This window comes from Pleurodeles waltl, chromosome 1_2 (assembly GCF_031143425.1).
Source record: "Pleurodeles waltl isolate 20211129_DDA chromosome 1_2, aPleWal1.hap1.20221129, whole genome shotgun sequence".
Classification (NCBI taxonomy): domain Eukaryota; kingdom Metazoa; phylum Chordata; class Amphibia; order Caudata; family Salamandridae; genus Pleurodeles; species Pleurodeles waltl.
The window spans coordinates 1335596152-1335622408 of NC_090437.1; the positions used below are offsets into that span (position 1 = coordinate 1335596152).

At 49.5% G+C, this 26257-nt stretch overlaps 1 protein-coding gene across 2 annotated transcripts in view; it reads left to right on the top strand.

The window, feature by feature from the left end:
- LOC138251898 (long-chain-fatty-acid--CoA ligase ACSBG2-like) overlaps nucleotides 1-26257 on the top strand; it is a 239873-nt gene that overhangs the window by 14750 nt on the left and 198866 nt on the right. For both annotated transcript variants that reach the window (XM_069205688.1, XM_069205689.1), the window contains exon 2: nucleotides 3617-3906. In XM_069205688.1, the coding sequence (XP_069061789.1) occupies nucleotides 3617-3906 (290 nt within the window). The remainder of the gene's footprint in view (nucleotides 1-3616; nucleotides 3907-26257) is intronic.

Consider the following 26257-nt stretch of genomic DNA (forward strand, 5'->3'; position numbering starts at 1 on the left):
CGCCTGCATCCTCCACTCCACACTCACTCCCAAGCCGCCAATCTCCCACAACACTCGTATTTTCAGTAGGCACCAGAGTAGACAACCCAATTACTTCATCACCCCTTTTTATGATGAAGGCAGCACCCCTCTTATTCCACCACTTCTCATTCTCCACCAGTAATGCATGCTCAGACACCTTCACACGTGTGGCCGGGAAGAACTTGGCCCCGCTTCTCTTCTGAACATGCAGCCTTTACATTTTCACCACATCTTCCACTTCGAACTGTACGTTCTTCACTCTCTTCAATACATCATGCCTCTGTTTGGTTTTCCTCTGAATCATCTTTATCTGGTGATGCACTTCTTTCAAGTCAGGCAGCCTCTTGGCAGCACCTGTTCTGTCCAAAACCCAGTTGGGTGACAGCTGGTACCAGGAATATCCGCCCCTCAATAATACAAATGGAGACACCCCAGTGGAAGCGTCTGGAGTGTTAAAGTAACTCCATGACCTGTCCTGGACTATCTTCAGCACTTTTTCACCAGAGGAGACAGCCATCTGAATGCTTTCTTTCAACATCCCGTTGAGCCTCTCTACCATTCCGTTTCCTTGTGGGCTATATAAGGCAACGGAAAGATGTTCGATACCATATAAGCTGACAAATGCATAGCCCTGGACTTAAACTGCACCCCATTGCCAGTGAATAACGTTTGGGGAATGCCTTCCTGTCTGAGCAAGGTAGAGAGGAAAACAATGACAGCAGCTGTGACATGGTCCCGAATAAACTTACACACCACCCGTTGAAAAGAAGTAATCTTTGACCACTAAGGCATACCTCACGCTTACCGGGAGATCATACATCAGTCCCACGAAATCCATGCCTGACTTCTCCCATGGTTCATTCGTGAACACAACCCGACATAACGGAGTCTGGCAAACCTGCCTGATTGCATCCACTGCAATTACCCACCATCATCTCCAACACACTGTGCATTCTGGGCCACTAGTAGTAAATACGTACCCTTTTTTTGGTGCCAGTCATGTCTACGTGGCTCTGATGTGCCAATCCTATCAACCAAGCTCTAAGATCAAGTAGACGAATCAACACATTTCCTTGCAACACTAACTCCCCGTCTAGTGACAACTCATCTTTTATTTTCAAATTGGATGTACATTTGTCACCTAAATTCCTTTCTTGAGGCCAACCTTTGATGATGAATTTGCTTAAAGTTGTTTGACAGACATAACGCCCAGAGCACCCTTTCCATTCTTGGAATGACATCATCCGCCCAGCAACCGCAATTCCATCCTCTTTGCTAATAAGACATCTGAGTTCCTCAACTCTCATTCCGCTCTCATCACTGTTCATGGACATCTAGAGAGAAAATCTGCTCAGCAGTTCTTTGCCCCAGGAATATGTCTGATGTCAAAATTGAATTCATACATCCTCGCTAGTAATCTTACCAACACAGGACTTGCTCCATTAAAATTCTACTCTGATGACAAGAATACTAGTGGTTTATGGTTCATCAGAAGTGAACATGTCCTTCCCTATAGATAGGTTGCAAAATGCCTTGTTGCCCACATGCACAACCGGCGCTTCTCTCTCGATGGTGATGTAGTTTTGTTCCACAAAAGACAAGCACCTCGAGGCAAATGCGTGTTCTCCTTCATCCAAAACCACTTTGAGAGAAAAGGGTCAGGAGCATCTGCCTCTGAACTTTCACATCACAAAAGGATGGGGTAACCATTAGGTCAGGTACCTTAAAATTCCTTGTGTACCAAATTTTTGGGGGGCATACAGTCTACCTATATGTTTTCTTTTATTATAACTCCAGACAATTCCAAGAATTAGATGAGGTGGGCTCACTCACATAATGTCACATGGTTCATCATCGTCCACCTCATCCCACCCCGGTAAGACAGTGCTACTAGGGCAGAATCAACCTCAAGGGGGGAGTCACTTGAGGGAGTTCTTAGAGATAGTAAATATTTACTGGGATACAGTTACACTCTTTAAAAATACCTTAGGATAAACCAGAAGACTTTTCTTTAGTCAGTGGTACCCTTGGTATGGATACAAATACTGAAAAGCATTCATGAGAGGACAACACTGGGTATTATGGCACTTGTCTTCCCCTTTATGGTAACATGTTTCTGCCCTTTTTAGGTCTAATCAGGTCTCGGGCATTCTTCAGGGCTATCCAGGATCCCTATTTCATCTAGTTTGCGAGTATTGTGATAATAAAGGAAACGACCTCCCTCTCCTGATCCCACAACAACCTAGTAGAGGATAAAAGTACAGTATAGATAGGCTGTCAGTACTCTTTTAAAGTGGTCACTTCAGTACTCTGCGTAACCACATTCTATAGCAGTATAACATTGTAAGTGAGGATAACACACGTGGCACGCGTGATAGTAAAAACATTCTCACACATCATGCTGCAAAATGTAAGAAAGGCACACAGGAAGAATAAAACCATGCTGTATTGTTTTGTGACTGACTCTGCATTACCTAGTTTTTAGACTCTGTGCCTCCTGGTCTCTAGGGGGTGGGCACCTCCTGTATCACACACAAAAGAAGAAGCTTTTATCAAAAAACGTATTTGCTATATAATGCATGACTTAGCTTATGTCCCAGTTTACTTTTCATGTACTTCACAAACCTGTGTGATACAGGACAAGAAACAAACCATCTCATAATGTCCATCTGTAGGGCGAGCTCACCTCATAAGTATCAGGGAGAGAATATACATTTGTAAAGACAGGACTGATCACTTACTTCGTCAAGGACAGGTGCCCTCTGAAATCCTATCCTGCCCCCTTGTACAGAGGTCTCATAGTGAGGTTTCAGAATAAAACATGGGCATTTTATAGTGCAAAGCGCTGTCTCTAATCACGGTCAAGTGGTCTACACCTGCACTCATTAAGTGCCCCCGGGAGTGCAGGGTATCAGCAGCCTCAGATGCACAATGGTGTCATCAGCTGTGAGTTCCGTGTCACACCATCTGAAAGAGGACTGCACCCAACCCCACACCACAAGCATCCACGGTCACGGTTGATGTCACATCATCTCTGAAAGCCTTATGAGCTGGGGCCTCAATAATCAATTCATCAATCAATCAATTCATAATCATCCTATTCTGCTTTGCACGCATCGGTTCAGATCCCATCCTCGTCGCCAAAATGTGTTGTAGGTCAGCAAGAGTCAGAGCCCAGATTCTTGATGAATTTCTTTGCTTAAGGATGAACACAGACAGAACACGGCAATTCCTGTTGACCGCTCCAGATCTTGCCTCAACTGGCAAGCTCTGGAACACTCAACTGGAACCATGGTGCCATCATTCTAAATAAGAACACAACACTGACTATGTGTACACTGTAACCGTACAAGAAACAGTTTTCCAAGGTATAATTTCATGACAATGGGGAGAAGGATGATGGAGCATGGCAGGAGGGGTGCAGGCTCTCTTTGGTCCAGACCACTAGCTCCTTTGTCACCATACATGTTTTTGACCATGTAACTACTGGAGGGAGGAACACACCCAACACAGATCCCATGGCATGTGTGGCAGAAATACCTGTCTCCGAATTACTGTCTACATCCCATTTCATTCCCCTTTATATCTCTTACAGGACAAATGTCTCTAGGTGCCATTGGGAAGAGGACCTGCCCCATCGAGCTCGATCTAGCACCAGCAGAGAACTTCTGGACCACTGTAAGGCATGGAGCGGTTAGGCTGCGCTTGGAAGAGACAGGACCAGCCTCGGAGCCACCAGTCACCACCCACCAGATGCTGAGGGATGCAGCCCAGCGTTATGGCAACCACCCCGCCATGGCCGTGAAGAGAGATGGGCAATGGAGAACCACCACCTATCTGCAGTACTACCAGGCGTGCCGGGCAGCAGCCAAGAGCTTCCTGAAGGTGGGTCCTAGCAAGTCTAATACTTCTTAAGAGTTGTGGAGTTAAAGTAGAGAAGACGATGCTTGTTACTAAGGGCCATATTTATACTCTGGTTGCGCCGAATTTGCGTAGTTTTTTTCGACGCAAATTCGACGCAGAACTAACGCCAACTAACGCCATATTTATACTCTGGCGTTAGACGCTTCGGGCGCCAAAGTGCCCGGAGTGTGCGTCATTTTTTAGCGTGAACCCCTTCCTTGCGTTAATGATATGCAAGGGAGGCGTTCCCGTCTTAAAAAATGACTCCCAGGCCTTTACGTGGTATTTATACTCCCGGGCAAAAGAGACGCCCGGGAGTGGGCGTGGCCAAAAACAGCGCATTTGCGCCGCTTTTTAACGCCTGGGTCAGGGATGGCGTTAAGGGACAAGTGGGCTCAAAATGAGCCCAGAGTGCCCTCCCCTGCCCCCAGGGACCCCCCCTGCCACCCTTGCCCACCCCAGGAGGACACCCAAGGACGGAGGGACCCATCCCATGGACATTAAGGTAAGTTCAGGTAAGTATTTTTTTTTTTTTTTTTTGTGGCATAGGGGGGCCTGATTTGTGCCCCCCTACATGCCACTATGCCCAATGACCATGCCCAGGGGACAGAAGTCCCCTGGGCATGGCCATTGGGCAAGGGGGCATGACTCCTATCTTTACAATGATAGGAGTCATGTTGATGGGGGATGGGCGTCGAAAAAAAATGGCGCAAGTCGGGTTACGACGATTTTTTCGACGTAACCTGACTTGCCCCATTTTAAGACGCCCATATGCCATTTTCCCCCTACGCCGGCGCTGTCTGGTGTACGTGGTTTTTTTCCACGCAAACCAGGCAGCGCCGGTCTGCTTGCGCCGGCTAACGCCATTCCATAAATACGGCGCCCGCATGGCGCTTCAGAATGGCGTTAGACGGCGCTAAATTGTTTGACGCTAAACTGCGTTAGCGCAGTTTAGCGTCAAAAAGTATAAATATGGGCCTAAGTGTTGACAACAAAAATAGGACCGTTAATGACGGATAACTCTTTGGTACCGTCTAGCCTTACAATTGTACTAGGCTATACCTTTACACATTTTTGGGCAACACATTTTTTATTCTTTTTGCACTTTCATATACCTGGTACCGGATACCCGAGTGTCAGAGCCCTTTATAAGACAAAAGCTAATATTTACTTGAGAAAGCATCCAGTATCATCAGTTATTAAATAGGAACACGTTCTAAAATCATTAACACCGTTCTATGATAGTTTCAGGTTCCCATTACCATGAAACCTGGCATAAGATCAGAACATAACATATACATATATATGGCAAATCAAGTGTACGAAGAAAGTAACTTGATTTTTAACTGGAATGAGTTCGAATCATAAACGCCTCACAATCTCCCTCTTCGTCTGTTATATGCAAACATAGGCCCAGATTTATGAGCTTTGGATGCTGGGCAGCGCTGCCCTACGTCAAACATATTCCTGTCCTTTCCCCTGCACTGGAGCCGTTTCAGCACCCTAGCGCCAACACAGGCACCCTTGCACCATGGCGCAAGGGTGCCTGCATTGTGGGCAGCATTGTTTTTGTGCAAGAAAGGACACCCAGTAGACTAGTGTATAGGCCCGCCTCGGTGCACATAGCTGGCAGCCATTTTTCCTCTTCACTTTGGGACAAATATTGACGCCATCTTTGGAGGTCAGCGGTCTAGCCAGCTGGACTCTCCTTGAATTTGAACCCATTTAAGGGCTGCGATGCTGCGGTCGCGCAATCCCGTCTGCGCCCGTCCACGCCTGGCTGGGCCCAGGGGCCAGTACCCCTGCCCATTTCAATGAGTATAGGATATCCTACAATGCGGACCTTCTCCATTCACTTAGACCAGACCCAGTAGATGGTTGTTATGGTCAACCGGATCTTATGGAAGTTTTCCCACCTTGTGCTAACTGCCACTGGCATCTACAGCCTACAGCACAGACTGACCATGCACCCCATAAAGTCCCACAAAGTACATTCCTTTTGGCCAACTGTAAGTCACTGGCTGCCCATAATCTGGATATTAACCCTCTCCGGAGCGATCAGAAACCCACAGCTCTTTTTCTCACGGAGACTTGGCTCCATGAGGGATCAGCCCCTGATGTAGCCTTACCTTTGCCCAATGATTACTCAATAATCAGGCTTGACAGAGCCTCTGCAAAAGGGCGGGGTGGGAATTAGAGATTCAGTTAAGGTCACCTCTTGTCGTCTTCAGTTGCCAGACTGTGAGAGTATGTCTTTCTCTATTTGTTTAAACTCTCAGTATAGATTCTCTGGAACCGAATTTCAACTAACCAACGCCCTAGCCGAGAATCCACCCGTCAACCCCACCGACCCCGACATCGCGGCACACAACCTCAAGCTATGGATCAACGACTGCACCGACCGCCTTGCTCCACTCAGAAAACCCTCCAACAACCACATCAACAAAAAAGCCACCTGGTTCACCGACGACCTCCAAGCCTCCAAACGCCACTGCCGAAAACTCAAGCAAATATAGCTACTCAAACGCACTCTAGACAACCACACAGCACTCAAGGATGCCACACGCAAACACCACCAACTCATCAGGCTAGCAAAAAGATCCTCCTTCAAAACCCGCCTAGAAAACAACGCCCACGACTGCAAAGAACTGTTCAGCATCGTAAAAGAACTCTCCAACCCAAACGCCACCGTCAGCGACATCACCCCCTCCCAAGAACTATGCGACGCCCTAGCAACCGCCTTCCACCAAAAACTCACGGACATCCACGACAGCTTCAACTCCCCTCACACTCCAGACGCTCCTACCCCACCCACCACGAACTCCACCCGCTCCAGCAGACTGACCTCCTGGACCAACATCAGCGATGACGATACCCACAAGACCATGAACTCCATCCACTCCGGATCACCATCAGACCTCTGCCCACACCACACCTTCAACAAAGCAGACACAGCCATCGCACCACACCTACGGAAAGCCATCAAGATCTCCTTCGAAACTGCAAGATTACCGGAAAGCTGGAAACACGCCGAAATCAACGCCCTTCTCAAGAAACCAAAGGCGGACCCCAAAGACCTGAAAAACTTCCGGCCCATCACTCTGCTCCCTTCCCCGGCGAAGGTAATCGAGAAAATCGTCAGCGCTCACTCGGTACCTCGAAGACAACAACATCCTCAACCCCTCCCAGTCCGGCTTCAGACGCAACCACAGCACCGAAACTGCCCTCCTTGCCGCCATAGACGACATCAGAAGCCACCTCGACAATGGAGAAACATCAGCCCTCATCCTCCTAGACCTATCAGCCGCCTTTGACACCGTCTGTCACCACACCCTTAAATCCCACCTCCACGCAGCAGGAATCCAGGACCAAGCCCTCGAATGGACCACATCCTTCCTCACCGGCAGAACCCAAAGAGTCCGCCTCCCCCCGTACCAATCCAAAGCCTTCAACATCATCCTGCGGCGTACCCCAGGGCTCATCCCTCAGCCCGACGCTGTTCAACATCTACATGGCCCCCTCGCACAAGTGGCCCGCCAGCACAACCTCAACATCATCTCCTATGCCGACGACACCCAACTCATCCTCTCCCTACCAAGGACCCGCACACCGACAAAACCAACCTCCACGAGGGACTAAAAGCCATCGCCGACTGGATGAGAGACAGACGGCTAAAAATGTACTCGGACAAAACTGAGGTCCTCATCCTTGGTCGCACCCCCTCCGCCTGGGACAACTCATGGTGGCCTTCCACGCTGGGTCCCCCACCGACACCCACAGACAGCGCACAAAACCTCCGCTTCACCCTCGACTCCTCACTCTCCATGTCAAAGCAGGTCAGTGCCATCTCCTCCTCCTGCTACAACACCCTACGCATGCTTCGCAGAATTTCCAAATGGATCCCAACAGAAGCAAGAAAAACAGTAACCCAGGCCCTCGTCAGCAGCAGACTCGACTACGGCAACGCCCTCTACACCGGCATCTCATCCAAACTCCTCCAACGCCTCCAACGCATCCAAAACGCCTCCGCCCGACTCATCCTCAACATCCCTCGCCGCTGCCACATCACCCTCCACCTAAGAGACCTTCACTGGCTCCCCGTCAACAAGAGGATCACCTTCAAGCTACTCACCCACACACACAAGGCACTCCACAACACTGGACCATCATACCTGAACAACAGACTCAGCTTCTACACCCCCACTCGACATCTCCGCTCCGCTAACCTCGCCCTCACCTCCATCCCCGCATCCGACGCAAATCTTCCGGCGGCAGCTCATTCTCGTACCTCACCGCCAAGACCTGGAACACCCTCCCACCGGATCTACGACAGACCCAGAACCTTCTTTCCTTCAGAAAACTCCTCAAAACTTGGCTCTTCAAGCAATAGCAGCACCTCCCCCCCCCCCCAGCGCCTTGAAACCCTCACGGGTATATAGCACGTTTACAAATTGTCTGATTGATTGATTGATTGGTGCCCTAGTATACCATCCCACTGGCCCAGTGGAACATTTCCTTCAATCACTCCTGGAGCAAGTCGCTGAATTAATATGAAACAATTACGATTCTCTGTAATTTTAATATTCTTACAGAAAATCAAGATAATACTGAGGCTAAAAGACTCCTGTCTGATATGGCGGCCTTGGACCTGACACAATTGGTCAGAAGCAGCTGATCTAATTGCCTTGTCTCCGACCCCATTGGCTTGGTAGGACCATTTTTTATTCTCCCTTAACCTGCCCACCCCAGTATCAGGTAAATCTTCCCAAATTAAAACCCAACCCTATAGGCGCTGGCACATGCTTAATGCCAAAGAGGGGAATTGGTACTTTAGAGAGAGGTTCTTAGCGAGGAATGTTTAAATGGCTCAGTGAGGCTCTCACAGTTCTAGCCTCTCTCCCAGGAACTGGTTTCAACACTATTGGGGACACTTAAATCTGGTTCTCCTCTGGACCCCACACACCCTTCAATTTTGGCACAAGGCTCATCAGTAATAGTTACTTCTCTGACCGACATGTTGAATTTGTCACTGTCCAGCAGCACCATCCCCCTTCAGTGGAAACACGCTATAGTGAAACCTCTGCTTAAGAAACCTAATTTAGATGCATCCACACTCAATAATTATAGGCCTATCTCAATGCTTCCACCCCTTTCCAAGATGCTTGAAAAACATGTGTATCACTCATCTTTCCAACTTCCTCGAAGACAGTAACATTCTCCATGCTTCCCAGATGGGCTTTAGACCCTTACACAGCATGGAATCGGCTCTGATTGGAGTTACGGAGGAAGTTAGGAAGCACCTTGATCAGGCCGTGGTATCAGCAATTGTTCTTCTTGACCTCAGTGCCACATTCAACACTGTAGATCACAACATTTTACTTCAGAGAATGAGGGAGATTGGAGTCACAGGGAAGGCTCTAAGTTGGTTCTCCTCGTTGTTAGAGGTAAGATCATTCCAGGTACTTGATCATTCCTTCTATTCAAGTTGCTTCAATAGCTGCCGGGGAGTGCCACAGGGCTCCTCTCTTAGCCCCACTTTATTTAATATTTATATGCCGCCATTGGCAAAGATAGTGGAGCCATATGGCCTCTCCCTAGTTTCATGTGCAGATGACACCCAGCTGGTGGTCTCCTTCTCTACTGAGCAGAGCTGAGTCGGTACTTGCCCCTTGTTTACAGGCAGTGTCCAAATGGATGTCTGTTTGTAAACTCAAGCTGAATGGAGATAAGACAGAGTTTATGATCTTAGGACATCATACTCAACCAAATCTTATTTCCCCTGGTCTGCACTCGTTAGGAGATCTGCCCCCGCCCAAGGGACACATCAAGAGTTTAGGCGTATGGCTTGACCCATGGCTGACCATGGGCCATCGGCAAAGAAAATTTCTTCTATTTGTTTTGTTATATTTAGGGCCGTATTTATACTCTGGTTGCGCCGAATTTGCGTCGTTTTTTTCGACGCAAATTCGACGCTAAACTAACGCCAACTAACGCCATATTTATACTATGGCGTTAGACGCTTCGGGCGCCAAAGTGCCCGGAGTGTGCGTCATTTTTTAGCGTGAACCCCTTCCTTGCGTTAATGATATGCAAGGGAGGCGTTCCCGTCTTAAAAAATGACTCCCAGGCCTTTACGTGGTATTTATACTCCCGGGCAAAAGAGACGCCCGGGAGTGGGCGTGGCCAAAAACGGCGCATTTGCGCCGCTTTTTAACGCCTGGGTCAGGGATGGCGTTAAGGGACAAGTGGGCTCAAAATGAGCCCAGAGTGCCCTCCCCTGCCCCCAGGGACCCCCCCTGCCACCCTTGCCCACCCCAGGAGGACACCCAAGGACGGAGGGACCCATCCCATGGACATTAAGGTAAGTTCAGGTAAGTATTTTTTTTTTTTTTTTTTGTGGCATAGGGGGGCCTGATTTGTGCCCCCCTACATGCCACTATGCCCAATGACCATGCCCAGGGGACATAAGTCCCCTGGGCATGGCCATTGGGCAAGGGGGCATGACTCCTATCTTTACAATGATAGGAGTCATGTTGATGGGGGATGGGCGTCGAAAAAAAATGGCGCAAGTCGGGTTACGACGATTTTTTCGACGTAACCTGACTTGCCCCATTTTAAGACGCCCATACGCCATTTTCCCCCTACGCCGGCGCTGTCTGGTGTACGTGGTTTTTTTCCACGCAAACCAGGCAGCGCCGGTCTGCTTGCGCCGGCTAACGCCATTCCATAAATACGGCGCCCGCATGGCGCTTCAGAATGGCGTTAGACGGCGCTAAATTTTTTGACGCTAAACTGCGTTAGCGCAGTTTAGCGTCAAAAAGTATAAATATGGGCCTTAGACTCCTTGGAAAGGTGTTTAAAATACTTTCGCCTATTGCTAAGAGACTTATCATCCAGGCACTCATCATCTCTCCTGGATTATGGGAATGCCTTGTATCTTGGTGCCCCAAAATATGTTAAAAAGAAACTGCAGGTGGTGCAGAACACTGCTGCCTGCCTTCTCTTCAATATACAGTGGCAAGTATCTGCAAATTCAGCTCTCTCAGCTCCGCATTGGCTCCACTGGAGCAACAAATAAAGTTTAAAATGTTATGTTGCATTCACAGAGCTCTTTATAACAAAGTTCCACCGTTCCTGCGAACCCTTGCCTCCTTCCATAATTCTGTCAGACATCTTAGGTCCTAATCAGTGGCTTTAGCTGCAATCCCCTTAATAAAAAAGGCTAGAAGGGGTGGAAGATCTATGTCTTATCTTGTAACCAAGTTATGTAATTGTCTGCCTTTGGTCTTACGACAAACCAGCCACAAATTATCTTTTTTGTCGTCTACTTAAACCTCTGTCCCTAAGTCAGTGTTTTGAAGATCTCTGTATAGCGCTGGGAGGCCTCTGGGTAGCCATGTGCTCTATACATTCTTATAACATAACATAACATAACATGAGGCCATTTAAAGCCATGCAAAGTGGCTTTGCATGGTCTCATAGATATGAATGATAGGTTTGCGCTGCTGTTGCATCACTAAAAGTGATGCAATAGTGGGACAAGCCTTTCATAATTATGCCCCATAGTGCTTAGAAACCAGATCAGTTAGGGTTCTGAGTGCTATAAAAACCTTCCCGAAAGAGTCAGGCAAACAAGGTATACAAATCACTGAGATGAGCAGGCACAAACCCCCAATCTGCACCACTGGATGTGGTACAGCGGTAAACATTCATCCTTGGTACAAGGAGACTAAGGGGCATATTTATAATCTGTTTGCGCCGGAATTGCGTCGTTTTTTTTTACGCAATTCCGACGCAAAACTAACTCCATATTTATACTTTGGCGTTAGACGCGTCTAGCGCCAAAGTCCATGGAGTTTGCGTCATTTTTTAGCGTGGACACCTACTTTGCGTTAATGATATGCAAGGTAGGCGTTCCCGTCTAAAAAATTGACTCCGAGGCATGTGCGCCGTATTTACACTCCCGGGCAAAATTCACGCCCGGGAGTGGGCGGGTCAAAAAAAATGGCGTCCGCACGCTTTTGCAACGTTTTTTAGCGCCTGGTCAGGGCAGGCGTTAAGGGACCTGTGGGCTCGGAAGGAGCCCAGAGGTGCCCTCCCATGCCCCCAGGGACACCCCCTGCCACCCTTGCCCACCCCAGGAGGACACCCAAGGCTGGAGGGACCCATCCCAGGGACATTAAGGTAAGTTCAGGTAAGTATTTTTTTTTTTTTGTGGCATAGGGGGGCCTGATTTGTGCCCCCCTACATGCCACTATGCCCAATGACCATGCCCAGGGGACAGAAGTCCGCTGGGCATGGCCATTGGGCAAGGGGGCATGACTCCTGTCTTTGCTAAGACAGGAGTCATTTCAATGGGGGTTGGGAGTAAAAAAAAATGCCGCAAATCGGGTTGAGGCGAAAAATTTGCCTCAGCCTGACTTGCCCCATTTTTTGGCGCCCAAGCTCCATATCCCCCTACGCCGGCGCTGCCTGGTGTACGTCATTTTTTTTCACGCACAACAGGCAGCGCCGGCGGCTAATGCATGGCGCTTCAGAATGGCGTTAGCCGGCGCTAATTATTTTGACGCAAAACTGCGTTAGCGCAGTTTTGCATCAAAAAGTATAAATATGGCCCTAAGTGATCTTGGCATCACCACTGGCTAAAACATTCTGGTTGTGAACTCTGGGGCATATTTACAAGAAAGTGGTGCATCAGCTCTGATGTGCCACTTTTCTTGCATCGTCCTGCGCCCCCTAATGCCACCATGGTAGTGCTGTATTTACTACACAGCACGCCATGGTGCATGTTAGCACAATATCGCTATTGTGGCTATTGTGGTGCTAAGCCTGATTAGCGCCATAAATTCTGGCGACAGTCCAGCAAAGCACAGGGAGGCCATAGGTTATTATGGGAGCGTGAGTTTAATGCCTACCCTGAGCGCAGTGAAATCTTGTAAATTTGGCGCAGCGAAATCTTGTAAATTTCACTGCGCCATTTTTTTGTGCCTCCCTGTGTGGGACTCCCCCTTGCATACATTATACCTGGTGCAGGTACAATGTGGGTTAAGGGGTTACAAAGTGGCGCGATGCAAATATGTAAATATGGTGCACAGTGGGGCTTCCTTAACCCCTACTTACCTTAAACAAAATGATGCCAGGGTGGCGCAAGGAGGCACAAGGGGCTTGTAAATCTGCCCCTCTGTGTTCAAAGCCCCGCACATCATTCTGGAAAGAAACACATTGTCAGTTTGAAGAAGAACTGTGCCAAGCTTCACCATTCTGCTCTAGCTTCATCCCTCCAAGCTTCGAATCACCACTGCCAATGATGCTAAAGTGAGTGCAAACAGGAGAAGAGGCTAATTAAAGGATTTACAAACAAAATAATAGGAGAAGAGACAGTGGGCAATTTTGACTACAAACATAAAATTACCTCTGCTGGCCTTACTCTAGCAGTTGTATTTGAATACAACAAGTGGTTCCCACGCAGCAGCAAACCCCATCTCCTCCAGGACTGTGAATAAAACGTACCAGTGGAGAGAATCCAATGCTTCTTCATGTCCAGCACGGACACCTTTGGAAGGTGCACTCCGGTGGGTTTCCATTCATAACATGAAAAGTGATCCTATTGCTCTGCATTGTGTTGGGGTGAAGCCCAGCTGGAAGAGGTTTCTCAGAACAGAGGGCCTAATCTCTCTCCTAGCAGCTTACCTAATATTTTACAATCTTTTTTTAAGCGTGTTTCTACATGAAGTCAACAAAATAACAATGTGAAGAACTGCAGAAGGAATAAATAGTCTTACCCTTGTTGATTTGACAAGGAGTCGTCAATAAGGATTATAAACGAATACACTGTGGTGTTTGGAGAAAATATTGAGTTCCAAATATCAAAATACAGAAATATCGGGAAAAAATATTGTGATACAAAAATATATTGATGCAGAAATATCATTGATAAGGATATCAATTTTTTTTAGGCAAGTAATATTGTTTTCAAGAACATCTGTGTTGTTAATTTTGATTTCAACAATATAGTTGTGAAAATATAATTTTTTTAATTATCTCTGTGTGTTTTAGTTCCTTTATTAATTCTATATGTTAAATATTGTTTGTATCATTGGTGACAATATTTTTAAATACAGTTTAGAATTTTAAGTGATTTTTATTTTTTAATTTGATTGCTAAGAGTAATTTCTAGTGTTGTAGCAGGTTGTGAGGTTTGTAGGGGTACACGGTGGGAAGTTTATCAAGTAATGATTATTTAACAATAATGATTAATTTATTATGAATTAGTTAATTGAGTATTATGTAAATTTTGTACTAATTATGTTTTTCTAAGGTATATATTAGGTGTGGGTTGTTGGGTGTGTAGGGGTATAGGGTAGGAAGTTAATTGAGTAACAAGTAATCAATAATTCTTTATTAATACAATAAGAATTATTTAATTGATTATTATTTATGTAAATTGTGTAATAAATACATTTTCGAAGTTCTTTATAAGGTGCAGGCTGTTGTATTTTACAAAGCAAAAACAACAAGTGATGAACGGAATGCTGAACATTGTCAAACACTCACCCACAGTCATAGATCTGGGTTTAATCCATCGTTCTTTTGCTCACCATGCCACCCCAGTTTGGACCCAGCCATATGCAAATCAGTCTTGACCCTGTTCCTCATGGGAACAGTCCAGACCGAACTGCCAAGCCAGGTCCTCACTGGACCGGAAACAATCATCCTGGGACCGGTTTCGGGGTTTCACCCCTCACCAGCCAGGCTAGCTTGAATCCAGTGGCATGGGAAGCACGGGACCCACGTCTGGGCATACCCTTCCCACTTAGGGCGACAAAGCAAAAACAACAAGTGATGGACGGAATGCTGAACATTGTCAAACACTCACCCCCAGTCATAGATCTGGGTTTAATCCATCGTTCTTTCGCTCACCATGCCACCCCAGTTTGGACCCAGCCATATGCAAATCAGTCTTTACCCTGTTCCTAATGGGAACAGTCTAGACCGAACTGCCAAGCAAGGTCCTCACTGGACCGGAAACAAGCATCCTGGGACCGGTTTCGGGGTTTCACCCCTCATCAGCCAGGCTAGCTTGAATCCAGTGGCATGGGAAGCACGGGACCCACGTCTGGGCATACCCTTCCCACTTAGGGCCACAAAGCAAAAACAACAAGTGATGGACGGAATGCTGAACATTGTCAAACACTCACCCCCAGTCATAGATCTGGGTTTAATCCATTGTTCTTTTGCTCACCATGCCACCCCAGTTTGGACCCAGCCATATGCAAATCAGTCTTGACCCTGTTCCTCATGGGAACAGTCCAGACCGGTTTCGGGGTTTCACCCCTCATCAGTCAGGCTAGCTTGAATCCAGTGGCATGGGAAGCACGGGACCCACGTCTGGGAATACCCTTCCCACTTAGGACGACAAAGCAAATACAACAAGTGATGGACGGAATGCTGAACATTGTCAATCACTCACCCCCAGTCATAGATCTGGGTTTAATCCATCGTTCTTTTGCTCACCATGCCACCCCAGTTTGGACCCAGCCATATGCAAATCAGTCTTGAGCCTGTTCTTCATGGGAACAGTCCAGACCGAACTGCCAAGCCAGGTCCTCACTGGACCGGAAACAAGGATCCTAGGACCGGTTTCGGGGTTTCACCCCTCATCAGCCAGGCTAGCTTGAATCCAGTGGCATGGGAAGCACGGGACCCACGTCTGGGCATACCCTTCCCACTTAGGGCGACAAAGCAAAAACAACAAGTGATGGACGGAATGCTGAACATTGTCAAACACTCAACCCCAGTCATAGATCTGGGTTTAATCCATCGTTCTTTTGCTCACCATGCCACCCCAGTTTGGACCCAGCCATATGCAAATCAGTCTTGACCCTGTTCCTCATGGGAACAGTCCAGCCCGAACTGCGAAGCCAGGTCCTCACTGGACCGGAAACAAGCATCCTGGGACCAGTTTCGGGGTTTCACCCCTCATCAGCCAGGCTAGCTTGAATCCAGTGGCATGGGAAGCACGGGACCCACGTCTGGGCATACCCTTCCCACTTAGAGCGACAAAGCAAAAACAACAAGTGATGGACGGAATGCTGAACATTGTCAAACACTCACCCCCAGTCATAGATCTGGGTTTAATCCATTGTTCTTTTGCTTACCATGCCACCCCAGTTTGGACCCAGCCATATGCAAATCAGTCTTGACCCTGTTCCTCATGGGAACAGTCCAGACCGAACTGCCAAGCCAGGTCCTCACTGGACCGGAAACAATCATCCTGGGACCGGATTCGGGGTTTCACCCCTCATCAGCCAGGCTAGCTTGAATCCAGTGGCATGGGAAGCACGGGACCCACGGGACCCACGTCTGGGCATACCCTTCCCACTTAGGGCGACAAAGCAAAAACAACAAGTGATGGACGGAATGCTGAACATTGTCAAACATTCACCCCCAGTCATAGATCTGGGTTTATTCCATCATTCTTTTGCTCAACATGCCACCCCAGTTTGGACCCAGCCATATGCAAATCAGTCTTGACCCTGTTCCTCATGTGAACAGTCCAGACCGAACTGCCAAGCCAGGTCCTCACTGTACCGGAAACAAGCATCCTGGGACCGGTTTCGGGGTTTCAACCCTCATCAGCCAGGCTAGCTTGAATCCAGTGGCATGAGAAGCACTGGACCCACGTTTGGGCATACCCTTCCCACTTAGGGCGACAAAGCAAAAACAACAAGTGATGGACGGAATGCTGAACATTGTCAAACACTCACCCCCAGTCATAGATCTGAGTTTAATCCATTGTTCTTTTGCTCACCATGCCACCCCAGTTTGGACCCAGCCATATGCAAATCAGTCTTGACCCTGTTCCTCATGGGAACAGTCCAGACTGAACTGCCAAGCCAGGTCCTCACTGGACCGGAAACAAGCATCCTGGGACCGGTTTCGGGGTTTCACCCCTCATCAGCCAGGCTAGCTTGAATCCAGTGGCATGGGAAGCACGGGACCCACGTCTGGGCATACCCTTCCCACTTAGGGCGACAAAGCAAAAACAACAAGTGATGGACGGAATTCTGAACATTGTCAAACACTCACCCCAGTCATAGATCTGGGTTTAATCCATCGTTCTTTTGCTCACCATGCCACCCCAGTTTGGACCCAGCCATATGCAAATCAGTCTTGACCCTGTTCCTCATGGGAACAGTCCAGACCGAACTGCCAAGCCAGGTGCTCACTGGACCGAAAACAAGCATCCTGGGACCGATTTCGGGGTTTCACCCCTCATCAGCCAGGCTAGCTTGAATCCAGTGGCATGGGAAGCACGGGACCCACGTCTGGGCACACCCTTCCCACTTAGGGCGACAAAGCAAAAACAACAAGTGACGGACGGAATGCAGAACATTGTCAAACACTCACCCCCAGTCATAGATCTAGGTTTAATCCATCGTTCTTTTGCTCACCATGCCACCCCAGTTTGGACCCAGCCATATGCAAATCAGTCTTGACCCTGTTCCTCATGGGAACAGTCCAGACCGAACTGCCAAGCCAGGTCCTCACTGGACCGGAAACAAGCATCCTGTGACCGGTTTCGGGGTTTCACCCCTCATCAGCCAGGCTGGCTTGAATCCAGTGGCATGGGAAGCATGGGACCCACGTCTGGGCATACGCTTCCCACTAAGGGCAACAAAGCAAAAACAACAAGTGATGGACGGAATGCTGAACATTGTCAAACACTCACCCCCAGTCATAGATCTGGGTTTAATCCATTGTTCTTTTGCTCACCATGCCACCCCAGTTTGGACCCAGCCATATGCAAATCAGTCTTGAACCTGTTCCTCATGGGAACAGTCCAGACCGAACTGCCAAGCCAGGTCCTCACTGGACCGGAAACAAGCATCCTGGGACCGGTTTTGGGGTTTCACCCCTCATCAGCCAGGCTAGCTTGAATCCAGTGGCATGGGAAGCACGGGACCCACGTCTGGGCATACCCTTCCCACTTAGGGCGACAAAGCAAAAACAACAAGTGATGGACGGAATGCTGAACATTGTCAAACACTCACCCCCAGTCATAGATCTGGGTTTAATCCATCGTTCTTTTGCTCACGATGCCACCCCAGTTTGGACCCAGCCATATGCAAATCAGTCTTGACCCTGTTCCTCATGGGAACAGTCCAGACCGAACTGCCAAGCCAGGTCCTCACTGTACCGGAAACAAGCATCCTGGGACCGGTTTCGGGGTTTCAACCCTCATCAGCCAGGCTAGCTTGAATCCAGTGGCATGAGAAGCACTGGACCCACGTCTGGGCATACCCTTCCCACTTAGGGTGACAAAGCAAAAACAACAAGTGATGGACGGAATGCTGAACATTGTCAAACACTCACCCCCAGTCATAGATCTGAGTTTAATCCATTGTTCTTTTGCTCACCATGCCACCCCAGTTTGGACCCAGCCATATGCAAATCAGTCTTGACCCTGTTCCTCATGGGAACAGTCCAGACTGAACTGCCAAGCCAGGTCCTCACTGGACCGGAAACAAGCATCCTGGGACCGGTTTCGGGGTTTCACCCCTCATCAGCCAGGCTAGCTTGAATCCAGTGGCATGGGAAGCACGGGACCCACGTCTGGGCATACCCTTCCCACTTAGGGCGACAAAGCAAAAACAACAAGTGATGGACGGAATTCTGAACATTGTCAAACACTCACCCCCAGTCATAGATCTGGGTTTAATCCATCGTTCTTTTGCTCACCATGCCACCCCAGTTTGGACCCAGCCATATGCAAATCAGTCTTGACCCTGTTCCTCATGGGAACAGTCCAGACCGAACTGCCAAACCAGGTGCTCACTGGACCGAAAACAAGCATCCTGGGACCGATTTTGGGGTTTCACCCCTCATCAGCCAGGCTAGCTTGAATCCAGTGGCATGGGAAGCACGGGACCCACGTCTGGGCACACCCTTCCCACTTAGGGCGACAAAGCAAAAACAACAAGTGACGGACGGAATGCAGAACATTGTCAAACACTCACCCCCAGTCATAGATCTAGGTTTAATCCATCGTTCTTTTGCTCACCATGCCACCCCAGTTTGGACCCAGCCATATGCAAATCAGTCTTGACCCTGTTCCTCATGGGAACAGTCCAGACTGAACTGCCAAGCCAGGTCCTCACTGGACCGGAAACAAGCATCCTGGGACCAGTTTCGGGGTTTCACCCCTCACAAGCATCCTGGGACCGGTTTCGGGGTTTCACCCCTCATCAGCCAGGCTAGCTTGAATCCAGTGGCATGGGAAGCACGGGACCCACGTCTGGGCATACCCTTCCCACTTAGGGCGACAAAGCAAAAACAACAAGTGATGGACGGAATGCTGAACATTGTCAAACATTCACCCCCAGTCATAGATCTGGGTTTATTCCATCATTCTTTTGCTCAACATGCCACCCCAGTTTGGACCCAGCCATATGCAAATCAGTCTTGACCCTGTTCCTCATGGGAACAGTCCAGACCGAACTGCCAAGCCAGGTCCTCACTGTACCGGAAACAAGCATCCTGGGACCGGTTTCGGGGTTTCAACCCTCATCAGCCAGGCTAGCTTGAATCCAGTGGCATGAGAAGCACTGGACCCACGTCTGGGCATACCCTTCCCACTTAGGGTGACAAAGCAAAAACAACAAGTGATGGACGGAATGCTGAACATTGTCAAACACTCACCCCCAGTCATAGATCTGAGTTTAATCCATTGTTCTTTTGCTCACCATGCCACCCCAGTTTGGACCCAGCCATATGCAAATCAGTCTTGACCCTGTTCCTCATGGGAACAGTCCAGACTGAACTGCCAAGCCAGGTCCTCACTGGACCGGAAACAAGCATCCTGGGACCGGTTTCGGGGTTTCACCCCTCATCAGCCAGGCTAGCTTGAATCCAGTGGCATGGGAAGCACGGGACCCACGTCTGGGCATACCCTTCCCACTTAGGGCGACAAAGCAAAAACAACAAGTGATGGACGGAATTCTGAACATTGTCAAACACTCACCCCCAGTCATAGATCTGGGTTTAATCCATCGTTCTTTTGCTCACCATGCCACCCCAGTTTGGACCCAGCCATATGCAAATCAGTCTTGACCCTGTTCCTCATGGGAACAGTCCAGACCGAACTGCCAAACCAGGTGCTCACTGGACCGAAAACAAGCATCCTGGGACCGATTTTGGGGTTTCACCCCTCATCAGCCAGGCTAGCTTGAATCCAGTGGCATGGGAAGCACGGGACCCACGTCTGGGCACACCCTTCCCACTTAGGGCGACAAAGCAAAAACAACAAGTGACGGACGGAATGCAGAACATTGTCAAACACTCACCCCCAGTCATAGATCTAGGTTTAATCCATCGTTCTTTTGCTCACCATGCCACCCCAGTTTGGACCCAGCCATATGCAAATCAGTCTTGACCCTGTTCCTCATGGGAACAGTCCAGACCGAACTGCCAAGCCAGGTCCTCACTGGACCGGAAACAAGCATCCTGTGACCGGTTTCGGGGTTTCACCCCTCATCAGCCAGGCTGGCTTGAATCCAGTGGCATGGGAAGCATGGGACCCACGTCTGGGCATACGCTTCCCACTAAGGGCAACAAAGCAAAAACAACAAGTGATGGACGGAATGCTGAACATTGTCAAACACTCACCCCCAGTCATAGATCTGGGTTTAATCCATTGTTCTTTTGCTCACCATGCCACCCCAGTTTGGACCTAGCCATATGCAAATCAGTCTTGACCCTGTTCCTCATGGGAACAGTCCAGACCGAACTGCCAAGCCAGGTCCTCACTGGACCGGAAACAAGCATCCTGGGACCGGTTTCGGGGTTTCACCCCTCATCAGCCAGGCTAGCTTGAATCCAGTGGCATGGGAAGCACGGGACCCACGTCTGGGCATACCCTTCCCACTTAGGGCGACAAAGCAAAAACAACAAGTGATGGACGGAATGCTGAACATTGTCAAACACTCACCCCCAGTCATAGATCTGGGTTTAATCCATCGTTCTTTTGCTCACCATGCCACCCCAGTTTGGACCCAGCCATATGCAAATCAGTCTTGACCCTGTTCCTCATGGGAACAGTCCAGACCGAACTGCCAAGCCAGGTGCTCACTGGACCGAAAACAAGCATCCTGGGACCGATTTCGGGGTTTCACCCCTCATCAGCCAGGCTAGCTTGAATCCAGTGGCATGGGAAGCACGGGACCCACGTCTGGGCACACCCTTCCCACTTAGGGCGACAAAGCAAAAACAACAAGTGACGGACGGAATGCAGAACATTGTCAAACACTCACCCCCAGTCATAGATCTAGGTTTAATCCATCGTTCTTTTGCTCACCATGCCACCCCAGTTTGGACCCAGCCATATGCAAATCAGTCTTGACCCTGTTCCTCATGGGAACAGTCGAGACCGAACTGCCAAGCCAGGTCCTCACTGGACCGGAAACAAGCATCCTGTGACCGGTTTCAGGGTTTCACCCCTCATCAGCCAGGCTGGCTTGAATCCAGTGGCATGGGAAGCATGGGACCCACGTCTGGGCATACGCTTCCCACTAAGGGCAACAAAGCAAAAACAACAAGTGATGGACGGAATGCTGAACATTGTCAAACACTCACCCCCAGTCATAGATCTGGGTTTAATCCATTGTTCTTTTGCTCACCATGCCACCCCAGTTTGGACCCAGCCATATGCAAATCAGTCTTGACCCTGTTCCTCATGGGAACAGTCCAGACCGAACTGCCAAGCCAGGTCCTCACTGGACCGGAAACAAGCATCCTGGGACCGGTTTCGGGGTTTCACCCCTCATCAGCCAGGCTAGCTTGAATCCAGTGGCATGGGAAGCACGGGACCCACGTCTGGGCATACCCTTCCCACTTAGGGCGACAAAGCAAAAACAACAAGTGATGGACGGAATGCTGAACATTGTCAAACACTCACCCCCAGTCATAGATCTGGGTTTAATCCATCGTTCTTTTGCTCACCATGCCACCCCAGTTTGGACCCAGCCATATGCAAATCAGTCTTGACCCTGTTCCTCATGGGAACAGTCCAGACCGAACTGCCAAGCCAGGTCCTCACTGGACCGGAAACAATCATCCTGGGACCAGTTTCGGGGTTTCACCCCTCATCAGCCAGGCTAGCTTGAATCCAGTGGCATGGGAAGCACGGGACCCACGTCTGGGCATACCCTTCCCACTTAGAGCGACAAAGCAAAAACAAGTGATGGACGGAATGCTGAACATTGTCAAACACTCACCCCCAGTCATAGATCTGGGTTTAATCCATCGTTCTTTTGCTTACCATGCCACCCCAGTTTGGACCCAGCCATATGCAAATCAGTCTTGACCCTGTTCCTCATGGGAACAGTCCAGACCGAACTGCCAAGCCAGGTCCTCACTGGACCGGAAACAAGCATCCTGGGACCGGTTTCGGGGTTTCACCCCTCATCAGCCAGGCTAGCTTGAATCCAGTGGCATGGGAAGCACGGGACCCACGGGACCCACGTCTGGGCATACCCTTCCCACTTAGGGCGACAAAGCAAAAACAACAAGTGATGGACGGAATGCTGAACATTGTCAAACATTCACCCCCAGTCATAGATCTGGGTTTATTCCATCGTTCTTTTGCTCACCATGCCACCCCAGTTTGGACCCAGCCATATGCAAATCAGTCTTGACCCTGTTCCTCATGGGAACAGTCCAGACCGAACTGCCAAGCCAGGTCCTCACTGTACCGGAAACAAGCATCCTGGGACCGGTTTCGGGGTTTCAACCCTCATCAGCCAGGCTAGCTTGAATCCAGTGGCATGAGAAACACTGGACCCACGTCTGGGCATACCCTTCCCACTTAGGGCGACAAAGCAAAAACAACAAGTGATGGACGGAATGCTGAACATTGTCAAACACTCACCCCCAGTCATAGATCTGAGTTTAATCCATTGTTCTTTTGCTCACCATGCCACCCCAGTTTGGACCCAGCCATATGCAAATCAGTCTTGACCCTGTTCCTCATGGGAACAGTCCAGACTGAACTGCCAAGCCAGGTCCTCACTGGACCGGAAACAAGCATCCTGGGACCGGTTTCGGGGTTTCACCCCTCATCAGCCAGGCTAGCTTGAATCCAGTGGCATGGGAAGCACGGGACCCACGTCTGGGCATACCCTTCCCACTTAGGGCGACAAAGCAAAAACAACAAGTGATGGACGGAATTCTGAACATTGTCAAACACTCACCCCCAGTCATAGATCTGGGTTTAATCCATCGTTCTTTTGCTCACCATGCCACCCCAGTTTGGACCCAGCCATATGCAAATCAGTCTTGACCCTGTTCCTCATGGGAACAGTCCAGACCGAACTGCCAAGCCAGGTGCTCACTGGAACGAAAACAAGCATCCTGGGACCGATTTCGGGGTTTCACCCCTCATCAGCCAGGCTAGCTTGAATCCAGTGGCATGGGAAGCACGGGACCCATGTCTGGGCACACCCTTCCCACTTAGGGCGACAAAGCAAAAACAACAAGTGACGGACGGAATGCAGAACATTGTCAAACACTCACCCCCAGTCATAGATCTAGGTTTAATCCATCGTTCTTTTGCTCACCATGCCACCCCAGTTTGGACCCAGCCATATGCAAATCAGTCTTGACCCTGTTCCTCATGGGAACAGTCCAGACCGAACTGCCAAGCCAGGTCCTCACTGGACCGGAAACAAGCATCCTGTGACCGGTTTCGGGGTTTCACCCCTCATCAGCCAGGCTGGCTTGAATCCAGTGGCATGGGAAGCATGGGACCCACGTCTGGGCATACGCTTCCCACTAAGGGCAACAAAGCAAAAACAACAAGTGATGGACGGAATGCTGAACATTGTCAAACACTCACCCCCAGTCATAGATCTGGGTTTAATCCATTGTTCTTTTGCTCACCATGCCACCCCAGTTTGGACCCAGCCATATGCAAATCAGTCTTGACCCTGTTCCTCATGGGAACAGTCCAGACCGAACTGCCAAGCCAGGTCCTCACTGGACCGGAAACAAGCATCCTGGGACCGGTTTCGGGGTTTCACCCCTCATCAGCCAGGCTAGCTTGAATCCAGTGGCATGGGAAGCACGGGACCCACGTCTGGGCATACCCTTCCCACTTAGGGCGACAAAGCAAAAACAACAAGTGATGGACGGAATGCTGAACATTGTCAAACACTCACCCCCAGTCATAGATCTGGGTTTAATCCATCGTTCTTTTGCTCACCATGCCACCCCAGTTTGGACCCAGCCATATGCAAATCAGTCTTGACCCTGTTCCTCATGGGAACAGTCCAGACCGAACTGCCAAGCCAGGTCCTCACTGGACCGGAAACAAGCATCCTGGGACCGGTTTCGGGGTTTCACCCCTCATCAGCCAGGCTAGCTTGAATCCAGTGGCATGGGAAGCACGGGACCCACGTCTGGGCATACCCTTCCCACTTAGAGCGACAAAGCAAAAACAACAAGTGATGGACGGAATGCTGAACATTGTCAAACACTGAACCCCAGTCATAGATCTGGGTTTAATCCATCGTTCTTTTTCTCACCATGCCACCCCAGTTTGGACCCAGCCATATGCAAATCAGTCTTGACCCTGTTCATCATGGGAACAGTCCAGCCCGAACTGCCAAGCCAGGTCCTCACTGGACCGGAAACAAGCATCCTTGGACCAGTTTCGGGGTTTCACCCCTCATCAGCCAGGCTAGCTTGAATCCAGTGGCATGGGAAGCACGGGACACACGTCTGGGCACACCCTTCCCACTTAGTGCCACAAAGCAAAAACAACAAGTGATGGACGGAATGCTGAACATTGTCAAACACTCACCCCCAGTCATAGATCTGGGTTTAATCCATCGTTCTTTTGCTCACCATGCCACCCCAGTTTGGACCCAGCCATATGCAAATCAGTCTTGACCCTGTTCCTCATGGGAACAGTCCAGACCGAACTGCCAAGCCAGGTCCTCACTGGACCGGAAACAAGCATCCTGGGACGAGTTTCGGGGTTTCACCCCTCATCAGCCAGGCTAGCTTGAATCCAGTGGCATGGGAAGCACGGGACCCACGTCTGGGCATACCCTTCCCAGTGAGAGCGACAAAGCAAAAACAACAAGTGATGGACGGAATGCTGAACATTGTCAAACACTCACCCCCAGTCATAGATCTGGGTTTAATCCATCGTTCTTTTGCTTACCATGCCACCCCAGTTTGGACCCAGCCATATGCAAATCAGTCTTGACCCTGTTCCACATGGGAACAGTCCAGACCGAACTGCCAAGCCAGGTCCTCACTGGACCGGAAACAAGCATCCTGGGACCGGTTTCGGGGTTTCACCCCTCATCAGCCAGGCTAGCTTGAATCCAGTGGCATGGGAAGCACGGGACCCACGGGACCCACGTCTGGGCATACCCTTCCCACTTAGGGCGACAAAGCAAAAACAACAATGATGGACGGAATGCTGAACATTGTCAAACATTCACCCCCAGTCATAGATCTGGGTTTATTCCATCGTTCTTTTGCTCACCATGCCACCCCAGTTTGGACCCAGCCATATGCAAATCAGTCTTGACCCTGTTCCTCATGGGAACAGTCCAGACCGAACTGCCAAGCCAGGTCCTCACTGTACCGGAAACAAGCATCCTGGGACCGGTTTCGGGGTTTCAACCCTCATCAGCCAGGCTAGCTTGAATCCAGTGGCATGAGAAACACTGGACCCACGTCTGGGCATACCCTTCCCACTTAGGGCGACAAAGCAAAAACAACAAGTGATGGACGGAATGCTGAACATTGTCAAACACTCACCCCCAGTCATAGATCTGAGTTTAATCCATTGTTCTTTTGCTCACCATGCCACCCCAGTTTGGACCCAGCCATATGCAAATCAGTCTTGACCCTGTTCCTCATGGGAACAGTCCAGACTGAACTGCCAAGCCAGGTCCTCACTGGACCGGAAACAAGCATCCTGGGACCGGTTTCGGGGTTTCACCCCTCATCAGCCAGGCTAGCTTGAATCCAGTGGCATGGGAAGCACGGGACCCACGTCTGGGCATACCCTTCCCACTTAGGGCGACAAAGCAAAAACAACAAGTGATGGACGGAATTCTGAACATTGTCAAACACTCACCCCCAGTCATAGATCTGGGTTTAATCCATCGTTCTTTTGCTCACCATGCCACCCCAGTTTGGACCCAGCCATATGCAAATCAGTCTTGACCCTGTTCCTCATGGGAACAGTCCAGACCGAACTGCCAAGCCAGGTGCTCACTGGACCGAAAACAAGCATCCTGGGACCGATTTTGGG